The sequence below is a fragment of the Falco biarmicus genome, chromosome W (genome assembly GCF_023638135.1).
Source record: "Falco biarmicus isolate bFalBia1 chromosome W, bFalBia1.pri, whole genome shotgun sequence".
Lineage (NCBI taxonomy): Eukaryota > Metazoa > Chordata > Aves > Falconiformes > Falconidae > Falco > Falco biarmicus.
Genome location: NC_079310.1, coordinates 19,703,340 through 19,724,391, shown reverse-complemented (window position 1 = coordinate 19,724,391; position 21,052 = coordinate 19,703,340). Strand labels below are relative to the sequence as shown.

The 21,052-nt window shown below is 41.8% G+C and overlaps 1 protein-coding gene across 1 annotated transcript in view; it reads right to left on the bottom strand.

The window, feature by feature from the left end:
* The window catches only part of LOC130141987 (small conductance calcium-activated potassium channel protein 2-like), a 51,363-nt gene extending 30,552 nt beyond the window's left edge, over positions 1-20,811 (bottom strand). Inside the window, exon 1 of the mRNA XM_056323388.1 lies at positions 20,674-20,811. Within this exon, the coding sequence (XP_056179363.1) occupies positions 20,674-20,772 (99 nt within the window). The 5' untranslated portion in view covers positions 20,773-20,811. The remainder of the gene's footprint in view (positions 1-20,673) is intronic.
* Positions 20,812-21,052: the final 241 nt, after the last annotated feature.

Sequence of the window (21,052 nt, the reverse complement as noted above, 5' to 3'; positions counted from 1 at the left end):
AAGATCAATCCACCACACCAAGTTTCACAGGTTCTTTAAAAAAATAAATAAATTAAAAGTACATTAAGTATATTGAGACTGTGTTTAACTCTCAGGTTCACCCACATTTAGCTGTTAGTGTGTAAAGCAGTCTTGTTCAAAGTTGAAGGTTACTAGATTTTTAGTCACACACCTTTCTTCCATTTCTCTCCATTCCTTCTCTATACCCAATTTACTATCTCCAGAAAATCCAGAACATCTATGAATCTAGCTTTCCAAATTCAAATTCCACTACTAAACAGAAAAATAAACTCACTAGAAATCCTTATTCACATATTGTCTGCAAAAAAAAAGTATCTGCACTTTCTACTTACTTATTGATGAACCAAATGAATTTTGCAAGTTTCCAATTAATTAGTCTCCAATTTCACTCCACTGATAGATTGTTTCAATAAATTAATGTTACCTCACTAAGACTCAGTCCAATTAGTTCTGAGCTATCAAAGTTTCTGTGCCCAACAGCCTTCAAGAATCTCTCAAAAAATTCCCTTGTAGTTTTGCTGCATTTCCACATCCCATTTCTCTCCTGTCCTCCATACCAAGATTTCTAGCTTTGTTGTTCCTTCTTCCCCACATTCTCCATCCCCACTTTGAGTGAAGTTCATGGAAAAAATAGTCAGTCTCACTCTCTAATGAGGTGAGCGAAAAAATGGGATAATAACAATTTCTTTGCTTCCTCACATGCCATGAAGAGCAAAAGAGGAGGAAGATGGCAAATGCAGCTTAAGGTTGAGCACTTCAGAAATGCACCCAGACTTTTGACAAGAGGACTAGGCAGGAGCTGCCCTATCCTATGTGATACAACAGAAAGAATCTCCCCAGAAAACAGACAACTCTTCTTTCATCTGCTTCTTGTGAAGGAGGGCAGGAAAGAACAAGTAATATGCAGGAGGTTTCTGTCAGAGGAAAATAAAATTACTCCATACAATAGTGTATTGGGTATATATGGCAAGAACAGGAAGAGAAAAAAAGTCCTTTGGCCCAGTAAGTCAGGATAACACTCTGGGACAAATGTGGATTTAATGGCATAACTGAATTGCACCTGCTCACAGCAAGGATGCCAACATGGTATGAGAATAATATAGAGTGCCTTCCTCACTATTTGCAAAGTGGCACAAAAGCCAAAGAAAAGAAATATTAGAAAAAAAACATCTTCCCCACCCCCCACCCCACTCCCCCCAAAAAAAAAGGCTAGAGGAAGAGCAACAGACAAAAGAAATTCAGTTTGATTTTAAATTGTTCCAGGCCTTTAGGATCAACTTTCATGCTTATTTAAAGTGTCACAGCAGTTATAATGACCAAAAGCTGTTAAAGACAGTAGCTTTATGTCTCATATGAAAGACATTGCCTGCAGCAGTAGAACATAGTCACTGATAGGCTATGGAAACCACCTCTATGGTTTATTATACCTATCTGCTATCTTCCTTATCACCAGAACACTTTACTGCAACTGCAAGGTATTCTAGATTCAGGCTACCCCTCTGGCTTTGTGAGATATGACAAGATCTCAGGATTTAAAAATGGGCTGTTTTAGCATTTCAACAAAATATACATTTACTATCTTAGTGCTTATTTTTTGCAGTGCATTGAAGGAAAACAAATTATGCTCATTCTTTAAATGACTAACAGCTTACAGAAATAACACATTGAAATCCTACTTAAAGGGCTGTGGTGGGTTGACCTTGGCTGGCCAACAGGTGCCCACCAAGCTGCTCTATTACTTCCCTCCTCAGCAGGACGGAGGGGAGAAAATAAGATCAATAAAAACTCATGGGTCAATTTAAAGGCAGTTTAATACAAAAAAAGTGAAGGCTGTGCACCAAAACAAAGGAAAAAAAACCCAACATTTATTCTCTACTTCCCATCAGCAGGCTATGTCCAGCCACCTAGCACTTGCTCTGGAAGACAAACACCTTAATAACCAGTTCCCCGCTTCCCTCCTCCTTTCTCTTAGCTTTCATTGCTGAGCATTTCATATCCTATGGAATATCTCTTTGGTCATTTTGGGTCAGTTGTTATGGCTATGTCTCCTCCCAACCTACTGACCTTGGGGGGGAGGGGTGGTGGTGGTTGGATAGACAGCCTTGATGCTGTGTGAGCACTGCTCAGCAGTAGGCAAAACACTGCTGTGTTATCACCACCTTTCTAGCTACTAATACAAAGCACAGCATTATGAGGGCTGCTATGGGAAAAATTAACTCCATCCCAGCCAGACCCAATACAAGTACATATTCAATTAATATTTTATGTTACAGTGCTCTGCACTTCTATATGGTTCCTCTGACGATCTCAGCATCCTTAAAAATACTTATAAAGTGTGAATTATCCCAAATCTTGGCACCCAAATACTGTTATTTTTAAATGGTATCATACTCACTATGTTTTTTAATATCCCTATTCATGTGAAAATCAGTCACATGATTTCAATTAATTCATGCTCATATACCCAGTTTTTTTCTTATATCACTACTACATACTGCAGAAGCCCTTTTTTCACCTAAATAACTTAGGCTAAATAAAATTACCATATTATTTCAACTGCAACAAAGTATCTTCTGAGAATAGAATTCTAAAAAAGTCTTTTTGTACATTACTAGATTTTATAATTTCCAATACCATTCCATTTATCCTGTTTTAAAGTAAATTTTTGTGCTGGTTTAAAGTAAATAATTGTGCTGGTTTGGGCTAGGATAGAGTTAATTTTCTTCATAGTAGCTAGTATGGAGTTGTTCTGGATTTATGCTGGAAACAGTATTGATAAGCAGGGATATTTTTGTTATTTTTTGTTATTTTTGTTATTGCTGAGCTTACACTGTGTTAAGGCCGTTTCTGCTTCTCTACACCATCCCACCAGCGAGTAGGCTGGGGGTACACAAGAAGTTGAGAGGGGACACAGTTGGGACAGCTGACCCCAATGACTGAAGAGATAGACCATACTGTATGACATCATGCTCAGCAATAAAAAGCTGTGGGAAGAAGGAGGAAGGGGGGGACATTTGGAATGATGGCATTTGTCCTCCTGAGTAACCATTACATATGATGGAGCCCTGCTTTCCTGGAGATGGCTGAATATATGTCAATGGGAAGTAGTGAATGAATTCCTTATTTTGCTTTGCTTTTGCATGCGGCTTTTGCTTTACCTATTAAACTGTTATCTCAACCCATGAGTTTTCTCACTTTTACTCTTCCACTTCTCTCCCCCATCCCCATGTAGGGGGAGTGAGTGAGCAGCTGTGTGGGGCTTAGTTGCCAACTGGGGTTAAACCATGACAAAGGTTCAGACTCAAACTTCAATAGTCAAGCATTTGGGACTAGCATTTCATTAAGGGCCCACTTTTAGTGATAAGCAAAGAGAAGTGCTTGCAAATCTTTAACTAAAAGGTTAAGTTTGGGGAGTGGTTTTGTTGTCTTTTAAAATCTAAGACAAAGAATCATTAGCACTGCCAGAGAAGCCACACTGAAAACAGCATTTGATCATCACTAAAAATGTGGGACTCAGAGAAAACCTGTACTCCTCAAAGTAAATGCCTCTTGCATTTCCACTTGGTTTTTTGGTAAAGTTCCAAACACAGTAGCTGCTGTGTGCTGAGAGGAGCTCGAGGTTTTGTAATGTCCCCCGGGGTTATCTGAGGGAGTTTTCGGGGGCTCCGGCACCCTTGGGCTGTGTGTGTGTGTATAGGGACTGGCTGGCAGGCAACAGGTCTTGCAAGAGGGGCGGGCGGGAGTTGGGCTCCCAGTGACTGGTTCAAACCATGGGATGTGGGATATCACATATAACCGTCCCCTACAGAGCGCCTGTGACTAGGGTGTGCAAACAGGGAGTGGTGTTAGCAGTTTGTGTGGGAAGGGCTGCACACTTTGCCTGTTAGTGGGCTGCTGCATGCTCTACTCACCATCAGGCTTAGGCTGCAACCTCAACAGTCATCCCAACTAACTGGTGGCTGTGCAAGCCTATACAGAAGTTTGAGTTCTCCAGAGAATTAGAAGGATTGCATCTTTCAAAAGAACTAACATTTTATGGGGCTATTTTTCTGAGAACTATAAAAAGACTGTGACCTGCTGAAAGAAAATGGTGTCCATACGCCACAACTGCAAGGCTGAGGCTGAAACCCAAAAAAAACGCACTAGAGCTTACCTATGCTTATGTCTCTACTCAAACAGACCTCCTGAGGACTGAAATAGCTGTCTGGACCTTAGGTTGCATGGAGTGTCAGCACCTGGAAATCCCCCTGACACCTGAAGGCAGTGGTGGATATCATAGCTGCAAGTGTGCTCAGCTGAAAGAACTCCTTTCTGGTGAAGGGAAAAAGGGAAACATTGCATCTGTTTTTAAAAAGGGTAGAAAAGAGGACCCTGGGAACCACTGACCTGTAAGCCTCACCTCTGTGCTTGGGAAGACTGTGGAATACATCCTCCTAAAAGCTGTGCTAAGGCACATGGAGGACAGGGAGGTGAGTTAAGACAGCCGGCATGGCTTCACCAAGGGCAAGTCTTGCCTGACCTTCTGACATAGTGGCCTTCTATGATGGAGTGACTATATAAGCGGACAAGGGAAGAGCTATGGATGTCATCTATATGGACTTCTGTAAGGCCTTTGACACGGTCCCCCACAACATCCTTCTCTTTAAATTGGAGAGAGATGGATTTGATGAATGGACTATTTGATGGATAAGGAATTTGGCTGGATGGTCACATCCAAAGGGTAATGGTGAACAGCTCAATGTCTGGATGGAGATCAGTGATGAGTGATGTCCCTCAGGGGTTTCTACTGGGACCAGTACTGTTTAATATCTTCACCAATGACATAGTGGAATCGAGTGCACCCTCAGAAAATCTGCAGATGACACCAAGCTGAGTGGTGTGGTTGACACACCTGAGGGATGGAACGCCATCCAGAGGGACCTAACAAGCTCAAGAAGTTAGCCCACATGAACATCATGAAGTTCAACAAGGCAAAGTCCTGCAACTAGGTTGGGGCAATCCCCATTATCAATGCAGGCTGGGGTGTAGAGGAATGAAGGCAGTGGGTTGATTAGCATTGATAACATGCAGCTGTGGCCTTGCCTCAGCGGCAGTGGGTTGATTGACATGGATGATGTGCAGGTGTAGTTTGTTCTGCTAAGTGGTTAAATAGCCCTGAGGCTTGTGGGAGTGGGTGTCGTGTCGTGTCGTGTCGTGTCGTGTCGTGTCGTGTCGTGTCGTGTCGTGTCGTGTCGTGTCGTGTCGTGTCGTGTCGTGTCGTGTCGTGTCGTGTCGTGTCGTGTCGTGTCTGGAGAAAGGTGATACGGCACAGACAGTAGAATCTGACCAGTGGTAAAGCCTTGTTGCAGTCTACTAGTTTGTGCTGCAACGATTGGTACCCTGTGTGAGGCTGACTGAGTTGGATTCCAACTACAACACTGGGGGATGAAGGGATTAAGAGTAGCCCTGCAGAGAAGGACTTGGGGGTGCTGGTGGGTGAAAAAGTAGACAGGAGCTGGTAACGTGCACTTGCAGCCCAGAAGGCCAGCCATATCCTAGGCTGCATCAAAAGAGGTGTGGCCAGCAGGTCAAAGGAGGTGATTCTCCCCTTCTACTTCACTCTGGTGAGGCCCCACCTGGAGTACTGTGTCCAGCTCTGGAGTCTTCATTACAAGAAAGATATGAATATGTTGGAGTGTGTCCAGAGGAGGGCCACAAAAATGATCAGAGGGATCCAATGCATCTTCTATGAAGAAAGGCTGAGAGAGTTGGGGTCATTCATCCTGGGGAAGAGAAGACTCCAGAGAGATCTTATTGCAGCCCTTCATTACTTAAAGGGGACTTATAAGGAAAGTTGAGGACACATGTTTACCAAGACCTATAGTGACAGGACAAGGGGTAATGGTTTTAAACTGAGAGAGAGTAGCTTCAGTCTAGATATAAGGAAGAATTATTTTTTTTTTTTTATGATGAGGGTGGTAAGACACTGGAAGAGGTTGCCCAGAGAAGTTGTAGATGCTCCATCATTGGAATTGTTCAAGGTCAGGTTGGATGGGGCTCTGAGCCACCTGATCTAATTGAAGATGTTCCTGCCCATTGCAGAGGGGTTGGACTAGATGACCTTTTAAGGTCCCCTCCAACCCAAATCATTCTATGATTCTCTAAAAAGGTGAAAAGGTCAATAGCACAGCTGAAGTGCCTCTATGCTAATGCACGCAGCATGGGTAACAAACAGGAGTTGGAAGCCTCTGTGCAGGATCGAAAGCTATGATCTAATCACTATCAATGAAATGTGGTGGGATGAATCATATGACTGGAGTGCTGCAATTGATGGCTATAACCTGGATGGACAGGCAAGGAAGGAGGGGCAGGGTGGGTCCCTCTATGTAAGAGAAAAAAAATATTGATTTCACAGAGCTGTCTTTAAAAAACAGTGATGAACAGTTTGAGAGCTTGTTGGCTTAGTCTTTAATTTTCACCTATAAAGGAAACCTTGTGGTTGGCATTTACTACAGGCCACCCAATCAAGGGGAGGATGTTGATGAAGTGTTCTTATTTAAACTACAGGAAGCATCACAGTTGCAGGCCCTGATCCCCCTGGGGGACTTCAACCAACCTGACATCTGCTGTAAAAGCAGCACAGCAAGCTGTAAGCAGTCCAGGAGACTCTTGGAATGCATTGAGGATAAATTCTTAATCCAGGTAATAGACAGCTGTCCTGGTTTCAGCTGGGACAGAGTTAATTTTCTTCCTAGTAGCTGGTACAGGGCTGTTTTGGATTTAGTATGAGAATAATGTTGATAACACACTGATGTTTTAGTTGTTGCTAAGTAGTGCTTTAAATCACGGACTGTTCAAGTTTCCTATGCTCTTCCAGTGAGTAGGTGCACAAGGAGCTGGGAGGGAGCATAGCCAGGACAGCTCACCCGAACTAGCCAAAGGGATATTCCATACCACAGAATGTCATGCTGAGTATATAAACTGGGGGGAGTTGTCCAGGGGCTGCAAATTGCTGTTTGGGGACTGGCTGGACATCAGTTAGTGGATGGTGAGCAATTGTATTGTGTATCACTTGTTGGGGTTTTTTTCCCTCTTAGGTTTTATTCCCCTCTCTTTCTCTCTCCTTTTTATTACAGTTGTTGTTATTATTAAACTTTATTTCAGTTATTTAATTGTTCTTATTTCAACCCATGAGTTTTACATTTTTCCAGTTCTCCTCTTCATCCCACCGGGAGTGGGGGTGGGGGGGAGTGAGCAAGCAGCTGTGTGGTACTTAGTTGTCAGCTGGGGTTTAAGCCACAATAACAGCCCAATCAGAGGAGAAGTATTACTGGACCTGTTGTTTACAAACACAGATGAACTAATTAGAGAGGTCAAGACTGGTGGCAGCCTGGACTGCAGTGATCATGCCCTAATGGAATTCACAGTCTTGAGGGATGTGGGCCAGGCAATAAGTAAAATCAAAATCCTGAATTTTAGGAGAGTGAACTTTCAGTTGTTTAAGGAATTAGTGAATGGGGACCCCCTGGGAAGCTGCCCTCAGGGATAAAGGAACTGAACAGACTTGGCAGCTCTTTAAGGACATTTTTCTTAGAATCTAAGAGCTCTCAACTCCCACATAAATGAAATTGGGCAAGGAAGGCAGGATACCAGCAAGGCTAAGGACCTCCTGGTCAAACTGCAGTGTAAGAAGGAAATGCACAGGCAGTGGACACAGGGACATGTATCCTGGGAAGAATATAGGGACGCTGCCCGGATGTGTAGGGATGGGATTAGGAAAGATAAGGCATAGTTGGAGCTGAATTTGGCAAGGGATGTGAAGATCAAGAAGGGCTTCTACTGGTATGTTGGTCAGAAAGGAAGATTAAAGAAAACTTACCCCCCCTTGCTAAATATGACAGAACTGTTGACAATCAGCATGGAGAAGGATGAAGTACTTAACAATCTTTTTACATCAGTTTTCAGTGGTAATCTCTCTTCCCCCATCTCTCAAATCCCTGAACCTCAAGGCAGGGACTGGGGGAATGAAGTCCCTCCCATCACAGAATATCAAGTTTAAGACCACCTGAGGAACCTGAACATACACAAGTCCATGGGACCAATGAGATACATCCCAGGGTCCTGAGGGAATTCACTGATGTAGTTGCAAGCCACTCTCCTTATCTGTCAATAGAGACTGAAGGATGAATGGATTTAGAGCAGACTTGGAGAGAAGGGCTTGGGGGTACTGGTGGATGAAAAATTAGACGTGAGCTGGCAATGTGCACTTGCAGCCCAGAAAGCCAGCCATATCCTGGGCTGCATCAAAAGAAGCGTGGCCAGCAGGTGAAGGGAGGTGATTATTGTCCACTACTTTACTCTGGCAAGATCCCACGTGGAGTACTGTGTCCAGCTCTGGAGTCCCCAGTAAAAGACATGGACCTATTAGAGCAGGTCCAGAGGAGGGCAACGAAAATGACCGCAGGTCTGGAACACCTTTCCTATGGAGAAAGGCTGAGAGAGTTGGGGTTGTTCAGCTTGGGGAAAAGAAGGCTCCAGGGAGACCTTAGAGCAGCCTTCTAATACCTAAAGAGAGCTTGTAAGAAAGATGGGGACAGACTGTTTACAAGGGCTTGTAGTGACAGGAAAAGGAGTAATGGTTTTAAACTGAAAGAGGGTAGATTCAGTATAGATATAAGGAAGATTTTTTTTCTTTATGATGAAGGTGGTAAGACACTGGAACAGGTTGCTCACAGAAGTTGTGGATGCTCCATCATTGGATTTGTTCAAGGTCAGGTTGGATGGGGCCACCTGAACTAGTTGAAGATGTCCCTTCCCAGTGCAGGGGAGTTGGACTTGACGATCATTGAAGAAACTTTCCACCTCAAATTTAGTGGGTTTGCGTGGTAAGATTTTGGTGGCAGGAGGGCTACAGGGGTGGCTTCTGTGGGAAGATGCCAGAAGCTTCCCCCGTGTCCAATGGAGCTAAAGCCAGCTGGCTCCAAGAAAGACCCACCGCTGGCCAAGGCTGAACTAATCATCAAAGGTGGTAGCACCTCTGTGATAGCATATTAAGCATGGGGGAAAAAACAAAGAAAAATCTGTGCCAGCAGAAGAGAGGAGTGAGACTATGTGAGTGCAACAACTTGGCAGACACCAAAGTTGCTGAAGGAGGGGGAGGAGGTGCTCCAGGTGCCAGAGCAGAGATTCCCCTGCAGCCCATGGTGAAGACCTTGGTGAAGCAGGCTGTCCCCCTGCAGCCCATGGAAGTCCATGGTGGAGCATATATCCACCTGCGCCCATGGAGGACTCCACACTCCCAAAGGAGGCTGTGACCCATGGGAAGCTCGCACTGAAGCAGGTTTGCTGGCAGGACCTGTGACCCTGTGGGGGACCCACGCTGGAGCAGTCTGTTCCTGAAGGACTGTACCCCATGGAAGGGACCCATGCTGGAGCAGTGTGTGAAGAACTGCAGCCCGTGGGAAAGATTCATGTTGGAGGTGTTCATGGAGGACTGTCTCCCGTGGGAGGGACCCCATGCTGGAACAGGGAAAGAGTTTGAGGAGGAAGGAGCAGCAGAAACAGTGTGTGATGAACTGACTGTAACCCCCAGTCCCCATTTCCCCTGTGCCACTCAGGGGGAGGAGGTAGAAAAGTAGGGAATTAAGTTAAGCCCAGGAAGAAGGGAGGGTTGGGGGGAAGGTGGGTTTTTTTCTGATTTGAATGGTAATAAATTAAACTATTTTTCCCCAAGTCGAGTCTGTTTTGCCTGTGTTGGTAATTGCTGAATAATCTCCCTGTCCTTATCTCAACCCACGAGCCTTTCATTATATTTTCTCTCCCCTGTCTGGTTGAGGAGGGGAGTGATAGAGCAGCTTTGGTGGGTACCTGGCATTCAGCCAGGGCCAAACCATTCTATGAAAGTCGTTCAATTCATTTTTGCATTTTCTGCAACCACATTGTCTGCCTAAAACTGATATATATGCCTAGAGGGTGCTATCGGTAAGAAAGGAATATGGTGTATCAGTGGCTAGCTGAAAGTTTTCTGGCAGCTTTGGTTTAGCTGGACTGGAAGTGAATCTCAGTGTTTAGTGTTGTAGTTGTCACAAAAAATGTACTGCTATACGTGTCTGTAGCTGAAAGGATGCAGCTGTCACATTTCTTTCTCATTTCCCTTGGGATCCATGTGTCTGCTTTGCAGACATATGACTGGTGGGAAACTGTCCTGGTTTCAGCTGGGATAGAGTTAATTTTCTTCTTAGTAGTTAGTACAGTGCTGTGTTTTGGCTATAATGTGAACTGTACATTCTCTTTTTATTTTTTAAGAAAGAATAATGTGGTGGTTTGACCTTGGTTGGATGCCATGTGTCCATCAAGATGCTCTATCACTCCCCTCCTCAGCAGGATGCAGGGGGAGAAAATAAGATGGAAAAAAAAATTGTGGCTCAAGATAAAGGAAGTTTAATAAACTAATTGTAAAGGTTGCGTGTGGGAAGCAAAGGAAAACAAAATATGTTATTCCTTACTTCCCATCAGCAGGCGATGTTCAGCCACTTCCTGGGAAGCAGGACTTCAGTATGTGTAGCAGTTGCTCTGGAAGACAAATGACATAAATAACATATGCCTCGCCCTTCCTCTTCCTTTCTCTTAGCTTTATTGCTGAGCAGATGTTATATGGTACGGAATATCCTGTTGGTCACTTTGGGTCAGCTGTCCTGGCTATGTCCCCTCCCAAGATCTTGCCCACCCCCAGCCTACTGGTGAGGGGGAGTATATTGGAGAGGCAGCCTTGATGCTGTGAGAGCACTGCTTAGCAGTAGTCAAAACACTGGTGTGTTATCACCGCCTTTCTAGCTATCAATACAAAGCACAGCACTATGAGGGCTGCTATGGGAAAAATTAATTCCAACCCAGCCAGACCCAATACAATCTCCACCCCTTATTCCATACCATTTGCGTCATGCTCAGGTCCCACATAATTTAATACATATATACATATATATATCTTCTAACCATTCCACTGTATTTCATTCTCATTACTGACATTCCTTCTTACCAACACTTACAACTGAAACTACAGACTTAAACCATCTTTATACCCAACATACAGATTTATACATTCTCATTAACTGCTATCCCCTGTCCTTTAAATGATAGATAATTACTTTTCCATTCCATGAGCTTCCTCTACTCCTTCAGATATTCACAAAAGGCTATGACTTGGGCCCCATATGTCAAGATGGGTACTCAGGACATCAGAATCAGTATGTTCGATTGTTGGGCACCAGCACCAGTTTGGTTTGGGTCAGCATTGCAGTTGTCTGGTTCCTTGAGAATCTCACTCTTAATCGGTTCAGGTCACTCCTGCTACATTACTTCCTACAATGTACAGCTCGCATCACAGCTTATTTTTCCCCCCAAGGTTAAATTTCCTTGAGGCACGCACCGGGTATCCCCATCCTTCTGCATTACCCACTAAGTACACCCAGGTCCTTGAGTGAAGACAATCCCACAAATTGGTTTTCCTTTTCCCATGGGAGGAGCAATTCACACCACCTTCCTCAGCCACTTCCCTATGTGCACTACAGGGACCTGTATGTGCACATACAGGGTATGTTTCTAGCCACCCAGTAGTTGTTTCCACCATGGTGAGTATATAGTGCTTGCCTTGGCATGTTCGTGGCGATGGTCCAATACAGTCAATTTGCCAGGTGTCGCCATATCAAAAACCCAGCCACCTGGCATGCAAAAACTTTTTTTCTGAGCAAGGAGGTGAAATTTGATTTCCCTCAATCAGCAGGCAGAACAGCCTATAATGCTGATGATAAACATTAGTTTAATATTTCAGGATGTCTACCAAGGATGCTCTTGTCCAACATCTGTCATGAAAAATCATGCAACCCAGAGTATAAATACAAAAGTTTCATGAAAATACATGTAAAGGTATATGAAAACTTGTTGCATTAAAATTCAAACTTATTGCAGATGGAACCAAACCAAGCTACATGTTTTCAAAACAAAAGTTTTTCTGTACCTCAGTCATCCCCAGTAATATTTATGTAGAAAAAAGATATCTTGGGAGAATTGCCGTTTATTCCAGTCAGTAATTGACTGCCTTTGAACTTGATGAAATGCAGCTGTAATTTCTAATTAGATCTAAATTGGAAACAGCTTTTTCCTGTCCTCTCACATTTAAAAATCTTCCTTATTCTATTGGGATGAAATGAAGAGCTTCTGAGGGTGTTTGTGTTTTTCTAAAATATAGTTACATCTTCTAGAAGACTTTGTTTACTCAAATAGCAGAGGCTTTCTTTTACCTCTGTTCTCTCGCATTCCAGATCACTGCACTAACCACTACTGCCTCAGGGACCGATTGCTCAATCTTTCTGTAGCTACTCAACTTCATTTTAATCGTTATATGTTCTCATTTCTTTACACCAATTAGAAATTTTATCCCAGGAAGCCACAGCCATAAAATAATACAGAAGTAAGTGTTCCTGAGAAAAGTTTTCACTTTGGCAAATTGATATGCTGTAACAACAATAATAAAGGAGCTGAAGAAATTCTGACCAGTCCAACTTTTAATAGTTTCAACCCTAATAATTCAAGCATCCTTAACTGTCTTCTCCATTTTATGTTTCTGCTTGACAGATTTTCCAGTTAGATTGTATTGTGTTAGAAGGATTAAATACAAACTGTTCTGAATCCTGAGGTCACTGATATTTATTATTGAATTCACAGAGTCAAATTAATTATAGTCAACCATATATCTGAGAGGTGGACCTGAAATGCTACCAATCTGCATGAAAAGCTTTTCATATTTTCCTATATTCTCAGGAAGTAAAAACTGAACTGTGTTCTAGATTTTTGAGATTCTTATCGACAAAACTATTTACCACATTGCTTTGACCTTTTGCCACCAGACGCTAGAAATGCTAAAAATATTATAGGTTCTTGATAAATGTGCAAAATGTTCTAAGTAAACTTTTAAATGGCAATACAATCTATTATTCTCTTACTGTTATCACAGAAAATTGTTGCTTCTATCAGTTTAGTCATACATATCTACCCACAAGGCAGTATATTAATCATACCTTTTCAGCACTTTGAGCATAATTCCAAACACATTTTTGTGTTTAATAAACAATTCTGTGTTTCTGCAAATAATTACAATATTAAACAGTGTAAAAACATTTTTCCTAAAAATCACACAATGTTCTAGGCATTACAATGCAAAATAATTTATGACCTTTATGTACATTATCTATATGTTCTATAAAATAATTTTCACATTTCACTGTTCTATTCTGATGTTTACCTTCTTTTTCTTTTGTTTAGGAATCTTCCCATAAGATCTTCAGCCAATGTTAGCTCTGAAGTTAGAATCTACTTTTTTCTGTTTTTCTTAAAATCTAGTAACTATTAAATTTCAAAGATGTTACAGATCAGATTTTGCTACCAACATAAATCAGATGTTTCAAAATTATGCTATCCTAGTTACCATGTTCCTCATGCAGATGGCATGTTTCTTTATATTTGTTGATAAGACCAGGGTGGTCTGAGATGAAACCCCATGAGCAAATACAATTTAACCTTATATGAAGAGTTCCCCTTGTCATACAGCATAAACACCTCATTCTGGTGGCTTTTTTAGCATGTGTAGGAAAGGATCTGCAATCCTTTTAAATCAAATGCAGACTTCCACATGGACTTTAAAAATTGCTATAAGAGAAGTTTTACAATTGTATCTGAGTAAATTTTAATTCAGTACTTGGAATTAAAAAGCTAGTATTCTGGAGGCTAGATTATACACACTGCGTTGTTACTGCTCTGATAAGAATTATTCACCTACATGGGTGGGGTTCAGATCCAATAGTTAAAAGATGCTACTTTAAAATTTTCCAAAAGAAACATCTAATCTCCTTGCCTACCTGTATGATTCACCTTTAAGAAAATCCTTATAATTTTTTTGCTTCTTTGATAGGCTTAATGATCTCTTTGGAATTAATTTAAATAAGAAGCATTTAAATTGCAATTTCAGCAACAGCAAGGCCAACATGAAAATCCTACAGCAGGGGTCCTCAAACTTTTTAAACAGGGGGCCGGCGTGCGGATGAAGTGGCAGGAGGTCATCTGTGGCTGCTTGGTTTCCCCCCCCCCCAACCCCCGGCGGGGGGGGGGGGGGGCGGGGGGGTTCTGTAAATACAGGGGGACGGATTGAGGACCCTGGGGGGTCGTATCTGGCCTGTGGGCCATAGTTTGAGGACCCCTGTCCTACAGGATATCTATTTCATTGAAAGCAATCTTCATTCAAGCTATGGCCACCTACTCTGTGCATCCTGTGATAAAACAGTTAATTGTAACTCATCCATGTTATCTTACTTCTACTTATTTGTTCCAAATGTAATGAATTTTAATATAGACAAATAAACTCCCTATTCTCATACTAGACCAGGAGCTATTCAATATCCTCCATATTCTTCATATATTTTTAATACTTCATTCATTCATTCCAATTCTTCCCATCCCACACTCAATAATTATGCATATTTCTATAGCTTCTCATGATTGCCTCTCCTTTTATGTCTACCAATTTCTACTTCCTTTCTTTACAATTTTGTTATCTTCATTATATACTCCTCATAAAACAAGGAAAATTAGAAAAACACTCCAAGGCCCCAACTCTATAAAATAGTTAATCAGATGAAAATACTATCCATGTATAAACAGTGCCACTGAAGTTAACGGCACAAATAAAGTGCTCCACCTGTAGCTGAGCTCAGGCTGTTGACCAGGAACTGTGAGATCTGGCAGGTATGCATTGATAACCACCGCATATTCAGTGGGTAGCCAAAACTCAGACAAGTTGCATGGCCTGGTAAAAATGGTGCAGGTCTCCCCATCTATTCTATATCCTGTTCTGATACAGAAGATGGCACTCATATTTCTATTCATCAATCACTCTCTGCAGGCCTAATTAATGTATAGAGAAGGTAGAGAACATATTTACTATCCAATTTCTCATCTACCTGGTCCATAGTCTGCTAGTCTGCATGGACTGCATGGTCTGAATAGACTGCTTCCTAGTGAAATCTCATTACAAAACCAGATAGGTGATTTAGAGAGGTACCCAGTTCAGTTTCTCTTGCCAGTATATAAACAGCCTCTGCATTTACCAATGCCACCAACTCTGTACTGCAGTTTCAATATTTTCATTAGATTCACACATTTAAGTGTTTTTCAAGATCCAAAATAAATTGTTCAATATGACAGAACACATTCTTTAAATATTTACCTTATTTTTTCAAGAATACAAATGATTCACAGGGGTTTTTTTGCTTATTTTACTTTTTCTAATACATAAATTAGACTACTGTCTCACTTAATGATTCTCAACTGCTTATTTTCCTTTAGTATCATCAGAATAATATGTAAAGATTTTCCTGTTTTCCAGGAGAATTTAAAACATATCACTTGAACCAGTACCTCTAGGTAGCAATAACTTCAGTTTTAATAGCCAGCACAACTTGGTGCCATCAGCAGACTGCATAAAGTCTATTTCCCTGGTAGAAGCACAATGCAGGTTTTAGCCTGAGTAGTCCAATTTCCATCCCACAGAAACCAATTCCTGAGGCAAAAGCTGGAGGACAGCCAGGGCATACATGGGCTCTCTCTGGTCTGTAGGATCAAGACACAAAAGGAGTCCTCCTTGGGCCATCAATTCTGCAAAGTCAACATTAACTCTTCAGTGGTCTCTGTAACCACTCTTGTAACCAGTCATTTACAGATGTTTCCCTGAATTAAACATGTATTCATAAGTATTTCTATTTATTTTCCCTTCTATACATTTTAACAGGGGCCTTATCCAAAAGCAAAAATTCAGTGGTATTGGGTATTGATCATAGTAATCTACTTGCTACTTTAGATGCTAGGGAATCAAATTTTTCTTCTTGAAATCACATCTTTTCCACAATAAACATTAATTAGTTACTATACAAGTTTTGGAAGAGTAGCTGTTTTTAAAGAATTATATTTAAGAGCTATGAACTTTTTGATCTTGGAGTTTAGTCCGGAGGATATGTTCATTAATATGTTCACTGTTTCACACTTCATATCTTTCAGATCCTTTAGCAAAAAAAACCCCAGTAATTTCAACAGCAATATTTCTCACATTGCTTCATAATTTTCTTCTCAAAGATGACAGCTTGCCAAAGCCATATTGCTGATAGCCTTTAAAATTTAATTAAGGGTCAGATTTTCATTACTGTTTTAACTACCATCACACACTACCTGCCTGACCTCTTTTTTGTTAAGAATGCTTTCTGTCTCTGGAGGTATTTATCTCAAACTCACCACGTGATCCTGACTATGTAAGTACTACTGAGTCCTTGGAGCCTTACTGCTTCATATGTAGCTGCAGAGTTTTTAATCATTGTATAAGTTTTTCACACTGGCTGAATGCCAGGTACCCACCAAAGCTGCTCTATCACTCCCCTCCTCAACCAGACAGGGGGGAGAAAATATAATGAAAGGCTCGTGGGTTGAGATAAGGACAGGGAGATTATTCAGCAATTACCAACACAGGCAAAACAGACTCGACTTGGGGAAAAATAGTTTAATTTATTACCATTCAAATCAGAAAAAAACCCACCTTCCCCCCAACCCTCCCTTCTTCCTGGGCTTAACTTAATTCCCTACTTTTCTACCTCCTCCCCCTGAGTGGCACAGGGGAAATGGGGACTGGGGGTTACAGTCAGTTCATCACACACTGTTTCTGCTGCTCCTTCCTCCTCAAACTCTTTCCCTGTTCCAGCATGGGGTCCCTCCCACGGGAGACAGTCCTCCATGAACACCTCCAACATGAATCTTTCCCACGGGCTGCAGTTCTTCACACACTGCTCCAGCATGGGTCCCTTCCATGGGGTACAGTCCTTCAGGAACAGACTGCTCCAGCGTGGGTCCCCCACAGGGTCACAGGTCCTGCCAGCAAACCTGCTTCAGTGCGAGCTTCCCATGGGTCACAGCCTCCTTTGGGAGTGTGGAGTCCTCCATGGGCGCAGGTGGATATATGCTCCACCATGGACTTCCATGGGCTGCAGGGGGACAGCCTGCTTCACCACGGTCTTCACCATGGGCTGCAGGGGAATCTCTGCTCTGGCACCTGGAGCACCTCCTCCCCCTCCTTCAGCAACCTTGGTGTCTGCCAAGTTGTTGCACTCACATAGTCTCACTCCTCTCTTCTGCTGGCACAGATTTTTCTTTGTTTTTTCCCCCATGCTTAATATGCTATCACAGAGGTGCTACCACCTTTGATGATTAGTTCAGCCTTGGCCAGCGGTGGGTCTTTCTTGGAGCCAGCTGGCTTTAGCTCCATTGGACATGGGGGAACAGAAGCCCCCCTGTAGCCCCTCCTCCCCCCCCCAAAAAAAAAACAACCTTGCCATGCAAATCTACTACAATCATAAAAAGCAACCAAAGACATGCAGGTGAATATCATCTGTACCTTTTACAACCCTAGTTTTCAAAGTGGTCTTGTTTCAGTTCTGAAAAATAAATGCTATGTGTGTAATCAGTATATATTAACCAGTACTGTAGCTTTTCACTAAAGCAATGGATACAGCTGCTGTAAATAATTCTATACCTGATTCCAAATAGTGCTTTCATAAGCAAAATGACAAATACAGCATATAATTTCAGCTTCTGGTGCGGTTCATTCATGAGCACATAGAATAAACTTGCAAGGACCTGGAGACTGTTTCTGTTATTTTATTTTTACCTTGTTTTCATCATAATAAAATCATACGGCCTACCCATAACCATTAAAATTTTCAGATCAGTCCAGATTCTGCTGTTATTTTCATCAATATAAACCCAATAACAGTGTGAAACACATGGATGATTAGTATCAATATGTCCTGGTTTCAGCTGGGATAGAGTTAATTTTCTTCTTAGTAGCTAGTACAGTGCTGTGTTTTGGCTATGATGTGAGAACAATGTTGATAACCCCACTGATATTTTTAGTTGTTGCTGGGTGATGTTTATACTAAATCAAGGACTTTTTGTTTCCTTGGGCCCTGCCAGCCAGAGGGCTGGAGGGGCACAGGAAATTGGGAGGGGACACAGCCAGGACAGGTGACCCAAATTAGCCAAAGAGGTATTCCATACCATATGATGTCATGCTGAGTATATAAACAGGGGGAAGAGGAAGGAAGGTGGGGATGTTTGGTATTATGGTGTTTGTCTTCCCAAGTAACTGTTATGTGTGATGGAACCCTGCTTTCCTGGGAATGGCTGAACATCTGCCTGCCCATGGGAAGTGGTGAATGAATTTTTTGCTTTGCTTTGCCTGTGTGTGTGGCTTTTGCTTTACCAATTAAATTGTTCATATCTCAACCTGTAGAGGAATGAATCTGGGTTAATTATCATTGATAATATACAGCTGTGGGCTGGCTTCAGGGGCAGTGAGTTGGCTGATGTAGATAAGGTGCAGCTGTGGCTGGTTAAGACGTTGGGCAGCTAGTGAAGAGAGAGCAGCTAAGGAGGAGAGAGGAGGAAGAAGCAGAGGAAAGATGAGAAGTGTTGCCTGGATGAGGTGAGGAGAAGGCAGCAGAGGGACTGTATGAAGAGTATATTGGTATAGAGATGGTAAAAGATCTTGTTGCAGCTTGATAGTTTGGAGAGTGCTGTGACGTTGATCCTTGAGTTTCACATTCCTTTCTGATCCTCCTTCCCATTCCTCTAGGTGGGGGGGAGTGAGTAAGCAGCACCATGGTGCTTAGTTGCAAGCTGGGGTTAAACCATGACACAATACTAACATTTTCATTACACTTCTGCAGGGCTTGGAAACCAGGAAAGATTTGTTACAGTAATTTTTTTTTCATTCTGAAAACGCTAAGAATGCTGGACAATTTGTTTTGAGTAAATGTTAAAGGCAAGTTAACCTAGAATTTAGCTGTTGTCAAGGATGTAGTCAGAGATGATAATGAGGAGGGCTAATGATCTAATAACTGCTTCTTGAAGCATTTGCTTCTTATTTCTAAACAGTGTCTGGGAAGAAGGAAAGCATTATAGCAGAGTTCTGCACATCCCTGTGGCGATATATGCTGCATATTCTCTTTTCCTAATGAATTTATGGCCGCTTTTTACTCTATCTGTCATAAAAATCCAGCTTGGAATGAAGAACAAAGGCAAATACCCCAGAAGACAGCAGATACAGGTCTAGTTGGTTGACAGACAGCTAAATGTGAGCCAGCAGTGTGCCCAGGCGGCCAATAGCATCCTGGCTTGTATCCAAAACAGTGTGGCCAGCAGGACAAAGGAAGTGACTGTCCCCCTGTACTCCACACTGGTGAGGCTGCACCTTGAATACTGTGTTCCATTTTGGGCCCCTCACTACAAGACAGACATTGAGGTATTGGAGTGTGTCCAGAGAAGGGCAATAAAGCTGGTGAAGGGTCTAGAGAACAAGTCTTATGAGAAGTGGCTGAGGGAACTGGGTTTGTTTAGTCTGGAGGAGAGGACATTCAGGGGGGGATCATATTGCTCTCTACCACTACCTGAAAGGAGGTTGTAGGCAGGTGGGGGTAGGTCTCTTCTCCTAGATAACAAGCAACAGAACAAGAGGTAAATGGCCTCAAGTTTTGCCAGGGGAGGTTTAGATTGGATATTAGGAAAAATGTCTTCACTGAAAGGGTGGTCAAGCATTGGAACAGGCTGCCCAGGGAGGTGGTGGAATCACCATCCCTGGAGGTGTTTAAAAAACATGTAGATGCAGTGGTTATGGACATGGTTTAGCGATGGACTTGGTAGTCCTGGGTTAACAGTTGGACTCGATGATCTCAAAGATCTTTTCCAGCCTAAATGATTCTGCGATTCATTCCTGTGCTTTCCACCTGTGTTTTCACTAGATTGCAAACTCTGTACTTAGAGATATGTATTTGACTACAAAAAATTTACTGGAAGTCTTTCTTAATAAATGTTAAGGACCTGATAACTGTCAGATGTTAAAAAATAAAAAAGAAGTATTTGGAAAAAAAGCTTTCAACACTACAAAAATGCATTGTTCTGTTTTATGCTCTGAACATAAAATACATACTTTTATAAAGAACAGATTTACTAAAACACATGGTCAGAAAGGGAAACTTTTTGCCACCCTTTGTTTTCATCTATAATCCCAATATACCTGTTTTAATAGAAGGTAGATATTGAAGCTGCATTACTTTTAATGATCAATGGATCTTACTGTCATATATATTATATATGATGCCCATCCTGAACTCACTCACAGGGACATGTACACAGGAGCTTGATACAAATAAAAGCGTCAGGGTCAGGAGTTTTTTTACTTCTAATTTACTGTAAATATGGAGAAATTTCTATTATAATTTATTGCCTTACTCTCTATCTAACTTGGCCAAAAGCTACAATAAAAAAAAAATTGAAATTAGATATTAAGTACAGCTAATAAATATGTACTGAATGTGTATGATCTAGCAATTAAATCAATGGTAACAAAACTCTTATAATGAAAACTGCACTACGTAAATCCACTTAAAGCAATGGAAAACTATGGACCATATAAATATTTGGTCCATAAATATGGCCCAAATATTTCTGTTATGACTACCATGATTTTGGGGTTTAATTCCAACAAACTTAATCTGATATCCAGTTAATAAATTCTGAAACACTCACCATGATTCCAGTGAGTAAGCAGACTCCTTTCCCACAGTATGTATTAGGTACCATGTCACCATATCCAATAGATAGAAATGTTATTGAAATCAACCACATTGCTCCAAGGAAGTTGCTTGTAACATCCTGTTGATCATGGTACCTGAAAAGAAAACAATTTCTTTATAATGAAAAAAGTTCTGTTAAATTTTTTGTGCTGTCAGAAAGAAATCTTTCTAACTGGTGTGTGGTGGATCAACCTTGGCTAACAGCCAAATGCCCACCTCTCTGCTCAGAAAGATGGGGGGGACAAAATAGGTTTGTGTAATGAGAAACAAAAATAAAAACTAGAAAACCACCTCCCCCCAACCCCTCATTTCCTAGGCTCAACTTCACTCCT